Raw genomic sequence first — 18,436 nt, 5'->3', positions numbered from 1 at the left:
AAGAGCAAAACTCCGTCTCAAAAAAAAAAAAAAAGAAATAAATTACTGTTGTATATGCCACCCAATCTATGGTACTTTATTATAGCAGCCAAACAGCCTAAGAGACTGTTTATTAATTATTTTTCTATTGTATTATATAATTCCTATTTACTTCATGTGCAAATATTAAGGGGTGGGTTTTTCAATTCTGCTGTTTTAAAAATCCTGTTGAAGGAAAACAAAGAGTGAAGAGGAAGGAATTGAGAATTTTGAAAGAAAGATTTGCAGTAAAGATGATATTAACAACTTGCTCTTAAAATTCAACTGTGAACTAGGAGGTATTTCCAGACTCATGTGAGTCAGAAACTGAAATATTATTGAATTACATGTGTGCTGAAAGGGGCAATGACTTGGATTAAGATCCTGAAGAATCAGGTAGATTAACAATGGGAAAGGCCCTAGATTATAGTCTTGCTGAGGATGGAAATGGGTAAGAAATTGGGGATGTTAGAAGTAATCTCAGATAGGCTCATGTAGATCAGAATAACTGGGAATACAAACCTATTAGGATAACAGGAAAAGAAAAAAAAGTCATTAAAGATGGTTAGGCAACTATAACATTAAAATGCAGCTTATATTCAGTGTGCATGAAGGAGCGTAGGAAAAATAAATAAAATGCAGCTTATAATTTTCAAATCTCAAGTATTTAAAAAGAGTAAGACATTTTGACGAATGTAGTCATATTTATCAGAGGCAAATGATATATAATACACTTTATATATAAGCTGCTAAAAATTAACATTCAGTTAGAAAAATAAGGATATTTGTATGGAGACACAAATTACACAAAAAAGAGAGAGAAAAATAGTTAACAGCTTAAGGGAAAATGTTCAAACTTTCCAGTACTAAGAAAAAGGCAAAAGAAAATGTGGGCAAGAGAGAGGCATGTGTAATGATAGGAATACCTAAGGGCAGGGTTTAGTGGACATATTGAGTTGGAATTAGATGAATAAGAGACACATAATTTTTGTTTCTCCATCTCTCTTTCTCTTTTTCTAAAAAAGAATTTATTTACCACACTAAATAACTTTTTGCAATGGAAGGTGGGAAGAGCTGCAATCTTACCAATCTAATTACTTTCATTTTCATATATTCCTTTCCCACTGTTGCTCCATACTGGGCTGTCCATACTGGGCTGTCTCATTATTTAATATGGGAAAGAGCACAGTTTTAACTGGAAGCTGGGACTGTGCCCAGGGCCAAGAAAGTAATGGATTTTGTTTTTCTGATAATCAGAGTCTGGAAGAAATAGCACAGTGTTGGAATGGAAAAGGAACTGTATCAAGAATGGTTATTTAAAAATTAATGGCAGGGCAGGACCACCCACATTGAAATGACTTAAGCTTAAAGCCAATTGCAAACTGCGTTAAGCTATATTCATCTAATTGAGTGGTGCACACTTGTGTACCTTGATTTACCTTACTATGTGTAGTTTTAACACTGGGATTCTGTAGCACTGGAGAAAAGTGAATGATGTCCAGTGGCCTACAACATAGGCCAATCTCAGAGGCCATCACAAAACTGCCCAAGGTAATTATGATAATCATGAATTGCAGCCTTGTGATTAAAAGTTTATTACAAAGGCTCTAAGAACTTAGCTTAATTCACATCTCCTTCTAATCAAGTAATCAATCAAGCTAACAAATATTTATGGAGTGTTTACTATATGCCAGCACTCTGCTAGGCATTGGAAAAAGAGAGTGGACTAAACATGCCCCTTGCTCCTAGGGTTGGCAGTAGAGTAGAAAAACACAATTACATCACAACCTGATCAGATTCTGTGAACAGACACATAATTAGAATATAATGTGGTCAGGTTTGCAGTGTCCAAAGTCACACAGCTGGCTGTAGGCACTGTAAAGACTAGAATTCTAATTTCTTGAATCTGAGTTCACTGTGGTTTCTACAATATTGCCTGCCACATAATATTAAAAATGAGCAAATTAAAATAAATTGCAATTTCAAATTAAGAATCATTATAGATTTATTTGAAAATGACCAAACCTGGACGCAGCTGGATAGACACTTCTCCTGGTGTCACCTGGGTATTAATTTCATTTTCAGTGGGTATTGTTACATGCACAGGTGGGTATTCTATTGAATCAACTGAGCAGCCTTTGCTTATTAAATTGGAAACAATATCACAACGTTCACTTCTTGATCCATCTGAAATGAAATCCTGTTTAAAAGAAAGAAAATCACTGATGTTTTTAGTGCATATCATCTCAATTATATCCAAAGAAAACAACATAGCAAACACTGCTTTTTGGTATTTCGTATCATTTTAATTTCTTTTAATCCTTAACTTTTTACTTTTCCTACCAAAAAAAAAACCAAAAAAAAACCAAAAAACAAAAAAAAAAAAACAAAAAAAACGAAAAAAAAAAAACCCACAAAGAAAAATCCTACTCCAGCTTTCTGCATCCAAAACCTATTTGAGAAGGAAAAGCTCGGACTGAGGTTTCTCTAGTCGACGTATTTTTTCTTTTTTGGAGACAGAATTTCACTCTGTCATCCAGGCCTGGGGTGCAGTGGTACGATCTTTGCTCACTGCAACCTCTGCTTCCCGGGTTCAAGCAATTACCTTGCCTCAGCCTCTCAAGTAGCTGAGACTACAGGTGTGCACCACCATGCCCAGCGAATTATTGTATTTTTTTGTAGAGATGGAGTTTCACCATGTTGGCCAGGCTGGTCTCAAACTCCTGACCTCAGGTGATCTGCCTGCCTTGGCCTCCCAAAGTGCTAGAATTACGGGTATAAGTCACTGCACCTGGCCTGTTTGGCTTTTTGTTGGTTGTTATTTTCATCAATTTAATATAACATTCTGGGGATATATATATATGAGAAGGTTTTTTATTCTCCTATTCATGCCTGAGTCTTTTCGACTTCCAAACATAGCAACCTGCACAGAAATGAGAAAATTCTATCATATTCTCTTTGACAGTGAAAGTTTTCCTATCATATGTTATGAAAGTATAATTATGCTCCAAGCTTGCCCTCTGAACTCTCACTATGTATGACACCCTGCATCACACATATCAGGTAGGAGAGGAAGGGAATTCTTCAAAACTTATCATGTCTTTCCTGGATGTTAGAAAGGAACATGGGGCATTAAACTAGGTAATATTGATGAAGACTTTTTCATCCTAATTATTTTCCGATTACTTACGTAGAAGTATAGAAGGAAAGAGAAAGCAAAGTATGTGGAATGGCAGATTAACATGCTACATAACAATGCGGGCAAACTGAACACATCCTGTCTAAATTTTCCAGAGACCTTTTACTTTTGAGTAGCTTTGAAAACGATTCAAGCCAGGTTTACTTTCTTACCATTTATCTATCCTAATCATAAGCAGGAAAACAAAAGCCAAAAAACAAAAAAACCCTGCCTCTGCCTCCAGCCTTGCTGGTTGAGAAATCATTGGCGTCAGTCACATCTGTGCCTGAAGGGTGAGGGATCTTCCAAAATTAAATAATCCATTCTTCCTCGCAATGATGTCAGGCAGCCTGCAGGGAGTGGACAGCTAATGGTGTGGATGGTGGCTGAGTCCTAAAACTGGCTGCTTCCCCTGAGGTTGTATTATTAATGCAGGCAATCCTCCTGGTTTCCTAACCCTAATGAGTTGCTCCAGAGACATGCCAAAGTTCTCTACAGTCCTAACTCCTGCTGCTTAAGCCATGCCTCTGTGCCCAGTGCTTCCCACATTGCTTCATTTCATCCTCACAAGACTGGGAGGTGGGTACTATTTGTATTTCCATTTTAGAGGTATGGAAATCTGAGGTTCAAAGTGATTAGGTAACATGTCCAAGTGTATAACGTTAGAAACTGGTGGAACTCAGATTTGAATCCAACTCAGTTTTTCTTCAGAGCCTGTTCTTTCAATACATAAACTGGACTGCACTGTACTACATAGAATATTTGGGGACATGAGCTCCCAAGTGAGTTTCTGTTTTCCCCAAGATCCCATCTGAAGAATGTGGCCAACAGTGACAGGTTTTCCTTCCTCCTTCCAGCAGCCCTCTCCTTGCTCCTTGACCTAGCTCCTTCCATCTGACAACTGATTTTTCTGAATATGAAAATTCTTCTTTCTGTGGCAGGATGGACAGTTATTCCCAGAGCTGTGGCTCTCCAGATTATTTTCTTCTAGTCAGAGGTGTGAGAGGGAGAAGGAGCCCCTCAGAAACTGACGTTCTATGGCTAACATGTTACATGTGGCTGACAACTGGGCTTCTGTTCTGTCTTTTGAAGGTTCTTCCAAATTACCCTCACTAAAGCATTCAGCAGTTGACAGCAAATTGGCACAAACTTCAGGGCTCTAAGGATTTTCCTTAGTGAGCAGTAAAAATCTAAAATGAAGTACTGGTTTGGGGTCAGGAAATAACAAGCCATGAAACATTCTTGACAGAGAAAAACCTGGAAGCAAACACCAAATCTGAGGTTATAGAGATGAGGAAAGGGAGACGCTAGAATAAAGTGAATTCTTTTGGTCATTTGACTCACAGGAAGTGGTGGGATTGGACCCAGAAATTATGAAATTGTCCTCTCTATGACATCCCTGGTTCCAGGAGTTCTGATGAAGTACTTTCTAGTTCATGAATGACATCTGGTTTTCACAACGATGAAGCCCAGAGTCCATCTGGGAAGCCTTTAGGCTATCAGTAGGGAGACTTACTTTCAGATATGCCTACTGTTTCTTGAACCCTTCCCCTGACTGTTCTGACTTGCTTCCTAGAAGAAAGTGATGTTCACCATCTGTTGCTACCTTTCAGCTTTCTGTTTTCTCTAAGTAATAAAGGAGGTTGGAAAGATAATGGTAGGCACAGTTGTTAAGTCAGAGGAGACAAAAACTAGAGACTTATCTCCATGTCAAGCACAAGGTCACTAAAGACCTATTTGTTCCAATTCCCAGGAGTTACATAAGTGAATGTAAAATTATTTAGGCAATCTCATACAAGAAGAAATTCCAAGCTAGCAGATCACTTCTTCAGTGCAAATTACCAGATACAGGCAGTTAATTCTAACTGCAGATTACTGACAAAAGCAAACTAACAAAACAGCCCTGGAGCCAAGAAAGAAGGAATGCACTGTAATTGTTTTACTAAGAATTTTGTCATTAGGATTTGTCTCTCTTGGTAGAACAGAAAAACACTTATTTTGAACAGTAGGATACATAACCTAATCCTCAAGCTGAAGCAAGAATTCCACACCAAAGCCTACTGAACTATCAAAAGTTACTAGCTGTGGTTGCCAATTCTCTCTATAGAACAGATGGAAAACATAAAATGGTTTGCACTTCGTTTCAAAATTACCATAATTTTCCTAATAAAAAGGTTATACTTTATAGTCAGCCAGATACACTGTTTCCAAGCATAAAACAAAATAAAATTTTCCTTATGTGCAGCAGTATCTTTTTCCTGATGCACCTTTAGGACAAGGAATATTCGGAAAATGAAGTCATGCTATAGCTCAAGTCAACCATGAGAAAAAGAAAAAAAAAAGAAAAAGGCACACCTCTTGAACACACCATCCACAGTCTGGACCCAGTGCAAGGCACCTGGCACAGGATGCTGCATTTGAAGATGCACATCTATTGTCTTCTGTAAGGAAGGAGAAAACAGTTACAATTTACTCTCAAATAGAAAGGATATGTAATTCTAGACTAAAACGCATTCTGAAAACTGAAACAAGAGGACGTTTTATTACAAAAATCTAACAACAAAGATATATCATTTATTGGAGGAAGTTGGCCTGCTCATTGTAATTAATAGATACCTGGATAACTATGATTTCGTTATGAGTTTGGGAAAAGGAAGAGTGACAAACATGTGATTTGGATCAGACTTGGGGGTTTGGCTTCAGTTCTTCTACAATAGTAGAGGATGAGGATCCTTCAAATTTTTTAGTAAATTTAAGTTTCACTGTATTTCATATTCTCTGAAGCAAGTAGGTGTTTTGGGTTCTAGAATTTTTCCTAAAAACTTATTGTTTATAGACGTAAAACTTAGTATATAAATTCACATTAAATCACAGTGAATGAATTTGCTGAGAAATAATCTTGATGGACATATAAAGTAATTGAGAATTCTAATTGTGTTAATATTAATTATTTTGGCTTGAGGAATATCAGAATCAGACATACTGGCATGATTCAGTATTTTAGAAATAAAGTGGTTAAACCGAATGACTTGTTTTAGTTAATATAATTTCTCAGATTGGATGACTTAAGATCTAAGATCATGACTAATTGATATTTCCGTAGATTCCTGCACATGTCCATAGTATTTTAATAACACAGTTGTGCCTGGCAATTATTTACCTTTATCTCTCTATCCACTAACTGCTGAAACAATTAAAATAAGGCTCATTATTATAGGTTGGAACACAACATATGATGCAGAATGAGTCATACATCATTTTATCATGAGTTTGCAGTGGAACAATCACATACTTTCTAGAGCCTATTCTTTACCATGACATGTTCTAAGGACAATGAAAGTCACAGTGTGATATGTCCATCTCACTCACAGCAAACAAAAGGGACATTCTGGATATAGGTGGCTCATCAGATGAGGAGAGAAGCACATAAGCAAACAGTATCACATAGTATAAGATGCACAGAAAGATTTCACCCAAGTGCTAGAAGAGAAGGGAGAAGGTACCTCTCACTCTGCTTCAGAGAGGGATGGATAGGGGTGGAGGAAGAGTGCATATTTAAGGATTGCTTCCCAGAGGCAGTCACATTTAGTATCTCTTTGTCATCTCATTTTCTTTCCTCTAATCCATGTTTATCACTTTAAAAATGTATTACATATAAAAGAAAAGTATGTGTGTGTGCACATTCATGCACTTGTGTGCATGTGCACAATCACACATGGACGTGGTAATTTTAAAGGGAATGGAGACCACAAAATCTCTAGCTAGCCACATTCCAACTGTTTTCTCTTTTTTTCTTTCTCTCTCAACTTTTCCCAACATTCTGGAAATACAGGATAAAAGCAGTTCTGACCTGGAGGTGGAGGGGAAGAGAGAGGAAGGTAGTGGGAGAAGAGAAGAGGGGGAGCAACTGTGTTTACTCCTGTGTTTATAGTTAGAAGTGCTAACTGGGGTGGTATGGAGCACCCTTCCCTGTATTTCCCCAGACATTCAATGGAGTAAGCAGAAAACATCTTTCCCTAGCGCCTCTAATATTCTATTAACTCTTCTATGTATCTCCTTCTATGCTTTGTTCTTCACTTTATATCAACGTTGTATATACATTGACCAAAACTTCTTCACTTCACTTATCTTCCTAGACCTGGCCTAGAACTCAAAGAACTAAAGGTAACTCTGAAGTTTTGGGCTTCCTCTACCACCGGCTTCGCTACCCAAAGTATGAAAAGTCCTTACCCTAAAAATTTTCCATGTGGTATAGACTGCCAAACTGTAAAATCTGCTTACTACTAAAATGTTTACAAAAGTGAGTGATGCTTTTAGTTTTGTTTACAGAAAGAAAACCAGTTTAGGACTAGACATTAAGCACATTTGCAAACTGCTGCAGTCTGGGTGTGTCTCCCCAAATTCATACATTGAACCTTAGCCTCTCTAATGCCATGGTATTAAGAGGTAGGGCCTTTCGGAGGTGACTAGGTCATAAGGGCCCCACCCTTTTGAATGGGATTAAGGCTCCAAAGCTTTCAGCTTTCTTTGTCCTTCTGCTCTTTCATCACGTGAGGACACAGCAAGTCCCTCACAGGACACTGGATGCTGGCATCTTAATTCTGGACTCCCAGCCTCCAGGACTGTAAGGAGGAAATTTCCACTGTTTATAAATTACCCAGTCACAGGTATTTTGTTTTAGCAGTATGGATGAACTAAGACACAGACCTAACTTGACTTCTGCCAACTTACTTAGCCTTGACTCAACTAAAACATGGAATTAAGTCTATTTCAGTTCAGACCTGACCAAGCCTTTCACTCAACATGAAGACTTTTGTGTTGGCAGTTAAGGCTGCAGGCTCAAAAAGTGGGCAAAGAACATGAACACTTCTCAAAAGAAGCCTTTCATGTGGCTAACAATGTGAAAAAAAGCTCAGCTTCACCAAGCATTAGAGAAATGCAAATCAAAACCACAAGGAGATACCATCTCATGCCAATCGGAATGGCAATTATTAAAAAGTCAAGAAACAACAGATGCTGGTGAGGTTGTGAAGAAAAAGGAACATTTTTTCCAAGTGTTCACATACAATAATGTAATTGAAGGAACTCCAAAAAGAAAAAAGGCTGCAGTCTCAAAAGTAGATCTACCATTTGATTCAGCAGTCCTACCACTGGGTATCTATTCAAAGGAAAAGAAGTCATTATATCAGAAAGACACCTGTGTGCCCATGTTTATCACAGTACAATTCACAATTGCAAACATATGGAATCAGTCTAAGTGCCTATCAGTGGAAGAGTGGACAAAGAAAATGTGGTGTGGATATACCAGGGAATACTACTCAGGCATAAAATATTATAACGCCTTTTGCAGCAACTTGGGTGGAATTGGAGGCCGTTATCCTAAGCAAAGTAGTTCAGGAATAAAATATCAAAAAGCACGTGTTGTTACTTACAAGGGAGAGCTAAGCTATAGGTACCCAAAGGCATACAAAGCGGTTTAATGAACATTGGAGACTCAGAAGAAGGGTTTGGGAGGGGGCTAAGGGATGAAAAATTACCTATTGTGTATAATGTACACATAGGAACAATAAGAGCCCAGACTTCATCACCATACAGTTCATCCATGTAATCAAAAACCACTTGCACCCTAATGCTATTCAAGTAAAAAAAAAAAATTAAGGACTGTAGTCTCATGGAAGGGAAGCTGCAGAGTCTAGGACTCTGGTCTTTGTTTCTAATAGTTGTCTGACTCTGTTCTAAGTTAACCCAGTTTCAAGCTCAGATAAGGCTCCTACTTCCAATTGTACACATGGTAAAAACAAATTTACAAGTGAAAATCTGTTTTCTTTGTATTTCACTCTTTCCTTTAAAAAGTTCTAGTGCCCATCTCTATTCTCAAATTTCAGACACATAACAATGATGACCCAAAGAGAGAGAAATGTTGGTCCTGTCAATACTTCCCAGGTTCCAGGACTGACATTTCTCAGGGTCTACATAACCACAGGAAAAAGATCTAGTAAGTGGATCTGGAGGAGGTGGCCTCATGGTTCTGCAGAACTGGAGGAAGGTCATAAATTGAACTGCATGGGAAGAGTGTCAAACATTATTTCTGGAGAGTGTCATGGTTATACTTCACAGAAAACATGCCAGATACACTTTGGTGTGGAGCATTTTAAGAATTTTTCTGTCTAATTTAAAAATATGCGAGTAAAATACCAAATATACCAACATCAATAATTACAGCAATTTTTTTTTCACTGAATGTTCAAACTATTATGAATGCTATTAGTCAGTGTGTGATAGGAATTTCTTCTCTCTCTCACACACAAACACACACTCTTTGTCCTTCCCTCCCCTCCCACAATGCATATACAAACACACCCTTCTGTGAAAGTAAAATCTTTACACTGCATATACAACAGTGCATGACTGCTGTTTACAGACAGGGGCAGTTTGTCATCAGCCTCTGGGTCTACCTAGTTCCTCTGCCCTCCCATCTAACATTACAGGAAAACTACTTTGCAGCAATGGTTTCCTAGCAGCCCTCAGCACTGCACTGACACCTCATTAGAGGGTGTGCCTGAGTGGTTTTTCCCACTTTATAATTATAGTTGCTGCTTGTTCAGCTATTTGCCTAGTGATGTCGCAATATGCATCTTATTCTTTATATTTGAGCACTGCATTTTAATAAGGGTGATTTTTTAAATTGATCCTATGGAAATTTTTAAGCCATGGAAGAAGTATTATAATATGCTAAAGCACAGATCCTTATATCTTCCTCTTGTGCTCATTTGTTTTAGTTCTCATCGCCTCATGAAGCCCATGTTATTAAAAATATACTGCCTTAGTGCTATCTACGATACAAAGACATGGAATCAACCTAGGTGCCCTTCGGTGGTGGGCTGGATAAAGAAAATGTGGTACATATATAATGTGGAACACAACACAGCCATAAAAAAGAGCAAAATCAAGTCCTTTGCAGCACAACAGATGCAGCTGAAGGCCATTATCCTAACCAAATTAATCGAGGAACAGAAAACCAAATGCATGTTACCAGTTACAAATGAGAGCTAAACTTTGGGTACACGTGGACATAAACATGAGAACAGTAGACACTGGCAACTACTCGAGGGTGAAAATAGGAAGGGGAGCAAGAGTTGAAAACTGTCAGGTACTGTGCTTAGTACTTGGGAGATGGGATCATTAATACCCCAAACCTCAGCATCATGCAATATACCAGGTAACAAACCTGCACATGTACACTCTGTATCCAAAACAAAAGTTTAAAAAAATGTACTGCTGGCTGGGCACTGTGGCTCAGGCCTGTAATCCCAGCACTTTGGGAGGCCAAGGTGGGTGGCTCACTTGAGGTCAGGAGTTCAAGACCAACTTGGATAATACGGTGAAACACCATCCCTAATAAAAATACAAAAATTAGCCAGGTATGGTGGGGCATGCCTGTAGTCCCAGCTACTCAGGAGGCTGAGGCAGGAGTGACAAAGCAAGACTCCATTTCAAAAAACAAAACAAAACAAAACAAAACAAAAACTGACTTGACAGAAATCAGAAAAAGATTAATAGCATATTGTCGATAAGTGTGTACATTCTAAGTAATTCTATTTCTGAATCTGTTAGCATGTGCTATGTGTCTTACATTTTCTCATTGTCTTACAACTGTAGATAACAGGTGTGATGAGGTGGTATTGCTAAATAGTTACTTGGAAGAAACTTCCAATGTTCCATAGCAGAGCTACTTACTAGTCTAGTTACCTAAACTCTCTAAGCCTCCATTTCCTCCACTGTAACACAGGGCTAACTATAACCATATCAAATTGTTGATGTGAGGATGAAGTAAGCTAAAGCGTGCCAAACAGAGTGCTCAGGGCACAGTAGGCATTCCATAAAGAAACTCTTGTAATGTTATTATAATTGATATTATCTACATATACATACATGTATGTTCATGTGTGTATGAAACTCTATGTTCAAAAAAACAAAGAAAGATGTTATGTGTCCTCAGATTTGTTATAAATGTAACATGATGTTTTTAAAATGAAAGTCCCTTGGGTCACAAAGACAAGGTTTTAAAAAAATAAAAATAGGTATTAAGTAAAAAGTTACTGCATTTATTTTTGTTGTTCAAAAATGATTCTTAAAAGTGAATAAGGTTGAATATACACACATCCATCCAATCTATTACAGATACAATTTTGTATTTACTATACAAATTAAATTTGGTATGACTATGAACTGGCTTACTGAAAATCTCTTAGAACACCTGCATTTTATTCATATTTTGCAACATGAACATTGATTTAAGCTGGATAACTTTTAAATTATTTCCGAGAATTAGATGTTTATGACATATGTGAAATGACCTCTATAGCTGTCTGTCATAAAATATAATAAATATCCATCATCAACAGGATAGAGTACACAAAAATCAGGAAACTGCATGTTTATGACACCCACTTAGGTATTCTTTGTTTTTGATGATGCCATTCATTCATATTATTTTGAAAATATTTAACTGATAGAAGTGATGGGGGAAGAAATGGACGAACAAACTCCCCAAAACTAAAAAGGCCAATAGAAGTTTCAGTGTTTAGAATGTGAGCTTTTCAAAAGTCAAGTGATCAGATCAAGTAAAAGTTTTTAAAGACATTTCTAGTTTTTTTCTGCAGTGAAGACTACAAAATTTCAACAACATTTAAAGGATGTTTATGGTTATCTGGCAGAAAGAACAATTATAACTGATAAAGACCGTAGTACTTGATATTAAGAATCAATCATTCTAGATTCTTCTGTTATTCCTAGAAAAGTGATTTGTGAGAAACACATTTTTTTCCAGGCAATATCCCTTTCCTAATTGCATTTACGATACAAATTAAATTAAATTTGGACAAGTGTATAAAGCTACTTCCTTAAAAAAAACAAGTAAACACTCTTTAATGAATATATATTCTACTTTGATAACCGTCAAAATCAGAGGAACTGAGCGTAAAGTTTAGAGTATAACTGGGTTTTCCTCCCTCTAAATATACATATCATGGCCACGTAAATATACCTTAAATATATATTACTTGATTACTGAATCTCTCTTTTACATGGAAATATATATGCTATCATTTAATATAAAAATTAAAACAAATAAATACATTGCCATTGTAATCATTTGCCATTACCTAGTTATTCCAAGTTTTTCTTTTCTTTTTTTTTTTTTTTGAGTTGGACTCTTGCTGTGTTGCCCAGGCTGGAGTGCAGTGGCACAATCTCGGGTCACTGCAACCTCCACCTCCTGGGTTCAAGTGATTCTCCTGCCTCAGCCACCTGAGTAGCTGGGACTACAAGCATGTGCCACCACACTCAGTTAATCTTTTTGTTTTTTGTATTTTTAGTGATCTTGATCTCCTGACCTTGTGATCCGCCCACCTTGGCCTCCCAAAGTGCTGGGATTACAGGCGTGCGCCACCAGGCCCGGCCTATTCCAAGTTTTGATTTGAAGTTTCCTAAAGTCCTCTATAAAAATAAAGGGAAGGAGTAGGTGCTTAGGCCCACTTCTTTGAAAATAAGGCACAGGAAACAAAACAAAACAAAAAGTCAGTTAAATGCTACCAGGGGTTAAGTAAAGCGGCATGAGAGAAAAGGAGGAAGCACAGAAAGCTCTCTGAACAAGGTGGATCTGAGTAGGGAGGTGTTGAAGAGGTAGAGAAGATGTATTACTGGGAAGTTAGTGCCTGAAATGATCCCTCAAAACAGGGGAAACAAGGACCTATTTGTTGAAATAGACAAAGAAGCAGATGTCATTAAAATAATGATAACACATCTGTGGTAAAACTTTAGCTCCTGAATTCCACCAATGCTTATTTAAACTGTGTCTTATAGAATTAATTGAACAAAATTCATGAAATTCAAAATACCTATAGTTCGCTCCTGAATGATGCTTTCAGGAATTACTACTCTCTGCTAGTATCACGCAGCCTAGACTGGCACATACCTCTCCTTTGCCTCCACCATGGTCTTTAATTTGTTTCAAAGTTGTAGCAAACAAGCATTCAGCCCATGGAAATGAAAATAAGCATTGTTATGGGACAAACTATTTTCTCTAAATAATTTGGTCTCTACTTTCACTTGGGAAAACATATAACAGTATTTATGTTTAGTGAAGACCAATTTGGATTCCTCTTTATGTTGTCTTTTCTGCTCGCTGCTCCAGTGATTAGGTTTGATCATCCGAACATATATTTGGAAGAGAAGGAGGTGGTATAATAATGTTCAATTCTTATATAGTAGCTCAGCAAGACATTGAGGGAATGAGGACATTACAAGAAAAAAAAATTGTTTTAATTCCTGAGAAAGACCCTGAGTAGAGATTGTTAGCAAGTGATTTACTGGAACAGGCAGTGAGACGTGGCAGCAAGCATCTATGTTGGTGTGATGGGAGTCTGGCTTCAGCCTGAACCCTCCCAGAGCTTTGAGCCCAAATGACAACACAAAGTTGTCCCACCTGCAAGCCTGGGGCCTGTTTTCTACCCCAAATGGGACTGTCATTGGCTGCAGGCAGCCTGGTACGGGGAGGAGTGAGGTTGGAGTAGGCTGATGTTCCAGGCATCTCTGAGCAAAGTCACTCCTTTTGGTGGAGGGCAATTCCTTTGAGAAGGTGGCAACTGTGAGCCATAAACTGCCAGAATACAGAGCAGCTGGAGATGGCACACCAGCCCTCTAAAAAGAGCATGGGTGGGGCACTAGCAATGTCTATGCAATAATCTCCCCCAGAGGGTGATAAATGGTTAGAATATTGTGGTAGACACTGCTGTTTGCCTGATTGTTCTTAACTAACAGACTCCTAGATTTGTTGAAGGTGTCATTGGGAACTGAAATGCCACAATTCTCACCTTCTCTTGCAATGACGATGATTGTGTAACTAATTATGATGATTTAAGTGGAAGCAGAAGTTTCGGAATGGGGCTTCTGTGAAAGTTTTTCAAAAAAGTCCCCCCCCCCCAACTTTTTTCTCCCTATGCCCATCCTGCTTCTTTCTGCCTGGAACATGGATGTGATGTCCAGACCCTCAGCAGCCATATCAGACTTGAGGGAACTTGTCTCACAGAAGCCAAGGCTAAAGACAACAGGAGGAAAAAAGCCCAGGTCTCTCAGAACACCACAGAGACCCTGTATCTGCTCCTGTTTACTCTCAGAACTGTGTCTGATGTGAAAGGAAATTTTACTTGAATCTTATTTCATCCTATTTTCAAAGACCGTCTTACTTGCAGATAAACACATTCCTAACTGATAAATTTTCATCTGAGTTTTGAAAGATAAATAAGAGTCTCTAACAGAATAAATGAAAATGTTTTAAAAGAAATGTTAAGCATAAAATTATTTGAAGTAGAACATCCACACTAAAGAGATGTATTTCTAAATACTTATTTGTTTGTTTTCCCTTGGAAAAGTAAGAATATCACAATATCAGTTACTGGGAGGAAAGGTGCTTAAATACATTTTCTTTATATACCCAGTATGTAAGCCTCATATATACACTCAATATATTAGCATATACTCAATAATAAATGTGTAATTAATAAATAGTATTCTAAGTAGAGATTAGTTTGGCAATTTAATTCCTGAATTTTTATAACTCTTGACTACATACGTTTTTAAGTAATCTTCATTTCCAAAACCTATTTATTGCAAAAGGCAGTGTAACTATGTTTACATAATGATACATAACTAGCTGAATTCATCTTTATGTTTCCACAAACAAAAACGGATTACTGTTTTCTTATACTTGGTCTTTTGATATTGTGTAGTTCAGCTGAACTAGCTTATTTTTAAAGAACTTTGAAGTTATAATAAAATGATACTGAATTAAAATAATCTTTCTTAATGCTGCCATCCTCAGGATGTACCACCAAATTCACTTACTTTTCCTTATTGCACAGGTCTAAAACAAATTTAAATTCATCAAATGTTTCTTGTCCCTTGAAAAGTGAGTATCCCTGACTGAGCAGAGTTTTCTTGTAATGCTGATTAGGAAACAGCACTATTATCTTTGGTTTTCAGTAGGTAGGTTTTTAAGGCTTTTATTGTATATAATCTTTATGTTTCAGGGACAAACTTCAACTTTTCCTGTTATATAGTGAGTAATTTATGTGATTATAACAGGGTTTTATGCTAGCATAAAGATCTTTGAAGAGCAAAAGAAAAACAAACAAACATGTTCAACCTTGGGCAGGTTAAGAAATGTTAGGGCAATGGAATGCATTCCATTAGTCTGCCCTGCCCTGTTTAGGGCAATCCCAGCATGAGTCACAGCTTAAAGTGGGCTGGGATGGCATAAATCAAAACTCTAGGTCATGAGGGAATTTACAAGAACCATTGTGAAGCCACTAATGACATCCATGGTGTTGAAACAGGCCATCATAAGAAGCCCGGTCACATGGGACCATCATACAACTTTTTATTATGATTCACCTATGCCCATCGTAATCAACCTTGCAATGAAAAAGCTCTGATTGCACACACATTGGGTGACTATATAATTTATGATCTACATTGGGACACTTTTTTACGTGAAAGGTGCATCGTTAATTTTACCGGGGCAAGAGGTGTAAACTGGAACTCTTCAGGAAAGTTGAAGTCTAAGGTCACCCTAAACATAGAGTATTCCTGTGTTGTTGAATGCAAAATCAAAACGATAAACAAGGCAATTCATGCTGAGTTTACAGGAGATATAAAAGGAGAAAGAGGACATCATGAGTTAATGAGGCACTCTTTTGACATAAAGGTAGACTTGAAGCTGGTTTTGAAGGATAGATGAAATACAGAAATCTGGTTAAGAGCTGTTTGATTATCTTCAGATTATACCTTATGTACATCTTGACATATATTATTTGCTGTGGAAAGGAGATGACCAAACATAAAGAATATTTGTCATTTATATTTGAAACTGACTTTGTAGTCCATATTATTTCCCAGGCAAAGCAATTTCTCTAGGCAGCCAAATGGTCACTCAACACACAAGAAGAGTAGTTCTTGAAGAGGAATAAATTCAGTTTTGCAATTGCTCATTTACCAGAATACTTCAATGTGCCTTTTGACACTCACCTGCTGGGAATTTTCAAGAATGACAGAAACAGGAAAAAAGATGGGTGTCAAAACCATATCGTCTCTCTGTACAGATTTTCCTACATTAGACTTGGAACTTGAAAAAAGGATCAAAATCTCAAGATTCCAGGAGGGCTCCCAAGGCCCCTCAATGGCAAATTCTGGTTAGAGCTTCATTTGTCTAACTTGGAAAAGCAATATTAGTCATGTGCTTTGTGTCTTGTTTTCACTGGAACTTTTCCATACATTCCAACTGTCCTGTTTATGAGGCACACTCCCTTTCTATAAAAGCCAAAATATTCACCGGTTTCCCACTCTGTTCCTCTAAATAATGTTTTCAGTCTACCACACTAGAGTTCCAGGGGCTCTTCCTATTTTCATTTCCAACTCTTGGCAGGTATAGATTTCCTTTCTCCATTTAAAAAAAAAGTACTCTGTTTTTCATGTCCAAACTTCAAATGCCATGGTTAAGGAGATTTTAAAAAATGCCCTAGGATAGTAGGAATGCATTCTCTATATTGCATCCTTTAAACTTAAATTCATATTGCAGGTGTGGACTTGATTAGAGTAACAAAGCAACATGCTATATTGTAAGATATTTAGTTATAAGTAAAAAATGAATACTGGTAAATTAAAACAACATGAATTTTAGGTCACTTAGGATTTGGTTTTCCTGTAATCACATTTGAAAGTTCAAAAATATATTTAATATCAAGACTCTGCACTTGAAAATTAAATCTCTACATACAGCACAATAAAATTAGAGAAAATTTAAAAAATCAAGTATCTGTTACATGATTACACTGTATTGGCCCTATGCCAAGCACTTTATATAAATTATCTACTTGAAGCTTCATAAAACTCCCATGAAGAAAGTTCTGCTATGCCCATTTTACAGATGGAGAACTACAGCTTAGAAAGGCAAAGTGTCATCTAAAGTCACAGAGGTGGTAAATACAGAGACCAAGTTTGAACCCAGTTCTGATGACAGAACCTTTTCTTGTTAGTACTGTCCTAGGTGGAATAGAGAATAACACAGAAAAAGACCATTATTCCAAAGTATGACTGAAAACCCCTTGCTATTTAGTACTATTATTAGTTCTTACTTGATGACTCAACAATAATCCCCAAGTACCTCTAGGTAATTCTTTAATACACGTAGTATGTCATTACTTTTATCATCAGTGCTAAAGTAATCCCATTTTCCCACTCTAAAGATGAGAATGTTAGATTCTCCCCAATAGGATTATTTTCCTTCCTTGGAGTCAAAGACTCTCCTAAATACTTTGGTACCCTTTTCAAAATTCATTTACTTTCTATGCACAGCGAAACTCTGAGTTTTAGCGTGAAAGCCCTAGCTTGAACACCTCACTGAGCACATGAAGCAGATTAGCTGGCACTTGTTCAGCAGAGGGGAAAGCTGTCCATTTACAACCATGTTTCCCCAACCTCTTGTCATGGTACAGCTCTGAGCTGCATTCTAATTAGGCAGTAGCACAGGAAGTGGTGTTCGAAGTTCCTATTTCTGTTTGTGAATTTCTAGGTCTGTCCTGAAAGCCAAATCTTGGGGAGAGGGCAACGTGTTCTGGTCCTAACCCTGCCTATATGCCGCCCTCAGCTTCATAAACTAATTTTGCTGAACTGAGGCTTTGCTTCCTCATTGACGATGCAGGAAAAATGTTCCCCTCATTATGTGCTGTGTTCCTCTATTGAGCTGTGAAAACATTTTGAAAAGTGGAGTGCAACTTAACAATGACATGATTGGTGGAGAACATTTGCTTTATAGCATGTACAGTTCTGTGAGTTTATGGGACTGTCTTAAGATACAATGTATAATAGAAAATATTTATTTTAAAAGGCCACCAAAGGCTGGGTGCAGTGGCTCACACCTGTAATCTCAGAACTTTGGGAGGCTAAGGCAGGCAGATCACCTGAGATCAGGAGTTCAAGACCAGCCTGGCCAATGTGGCAAAACCTCATCTCTACTAAAAATACAAAAATTAGCTGAGTGTGGTGGTGGGTGCTTATAATCTCAGCTACTCAGGAGACTGAGGCAGGAGAATCACTTGAATCTGGGAGGCGAAGGTTGCAGTGGGCTAAGATCACGGCATTGCACTCCAGACTGGGCGACAAGAGTGAAACTCTACCTCAAAA

At 37.6% G+C, this 18,436-nt stretch overlaps 1 protein-coding gene and 1 long non-coding RNA gene across 3 annotated transcripts in view; both read right to left on the bottom strand.

Annotated features, from left to right (window-relative positions):
- ITGB8 (integrin subunit beta 8) overlaps positions 1-18,436 on the bottom strand; it is a 76,976-nt gene that overhangs the window by 38,118 nt on the left and 20,422 nt on the right. Inside the window, exons 3-4 of one of the 2 annotated variants that reach the window (XM_017526943.2) lie at positions 5,552-5,637; positions 2,044-2,218 (exon numbers count right to left, since the gene is read on the bottom strand). In XM_017526943.2, coding sequence (XP_017382432.1) covers positions 2,044-2,218; positions 5,552-5,637 — 261 coding nt within the window. The remainder of the gene's footprint in view (positions 1-2,043; positions 2,219-5,551; positions 5,638-18,436) is intronic. The other variant, XM_037737897.1, reaches the window with a different exon arrangement.
- Positions 15,243-18,436, bottom strand: part of LOC119470939 — a 21,919-nt gene continuing 18,725 nt past the window's right edge. Inside the window, exon 2 of the long non-coding RNA XR_005199917.1 lies at positions 15,243-16,282. This is a non-coding gene — a long non-coding RNA (uncharacterized LOC119470939). The remainder of the gene's footprint in view (positions 16,283-18,436) is intronic.

Source organism: Cebus imitator, unplaced genomic scaffold (genome assembly GCF_001604975.1).
Source record: "Cebus imitator isolate Cc_AM_T3 unplaced genomic scaffold, Cebus_imitator-1.0 Scaffold45, whole genome shotgun sequence".
Lineage (NCBI taxonomy): Eukaryota > Metazoa > Chordata > Mammalia > Primates > Cebidae > Cebus > Cebus imitator.
Note: the sequence above shows the minus strand (reverse complement) of the source record. Positions and strands in the feature narration are given on the sequence as shown.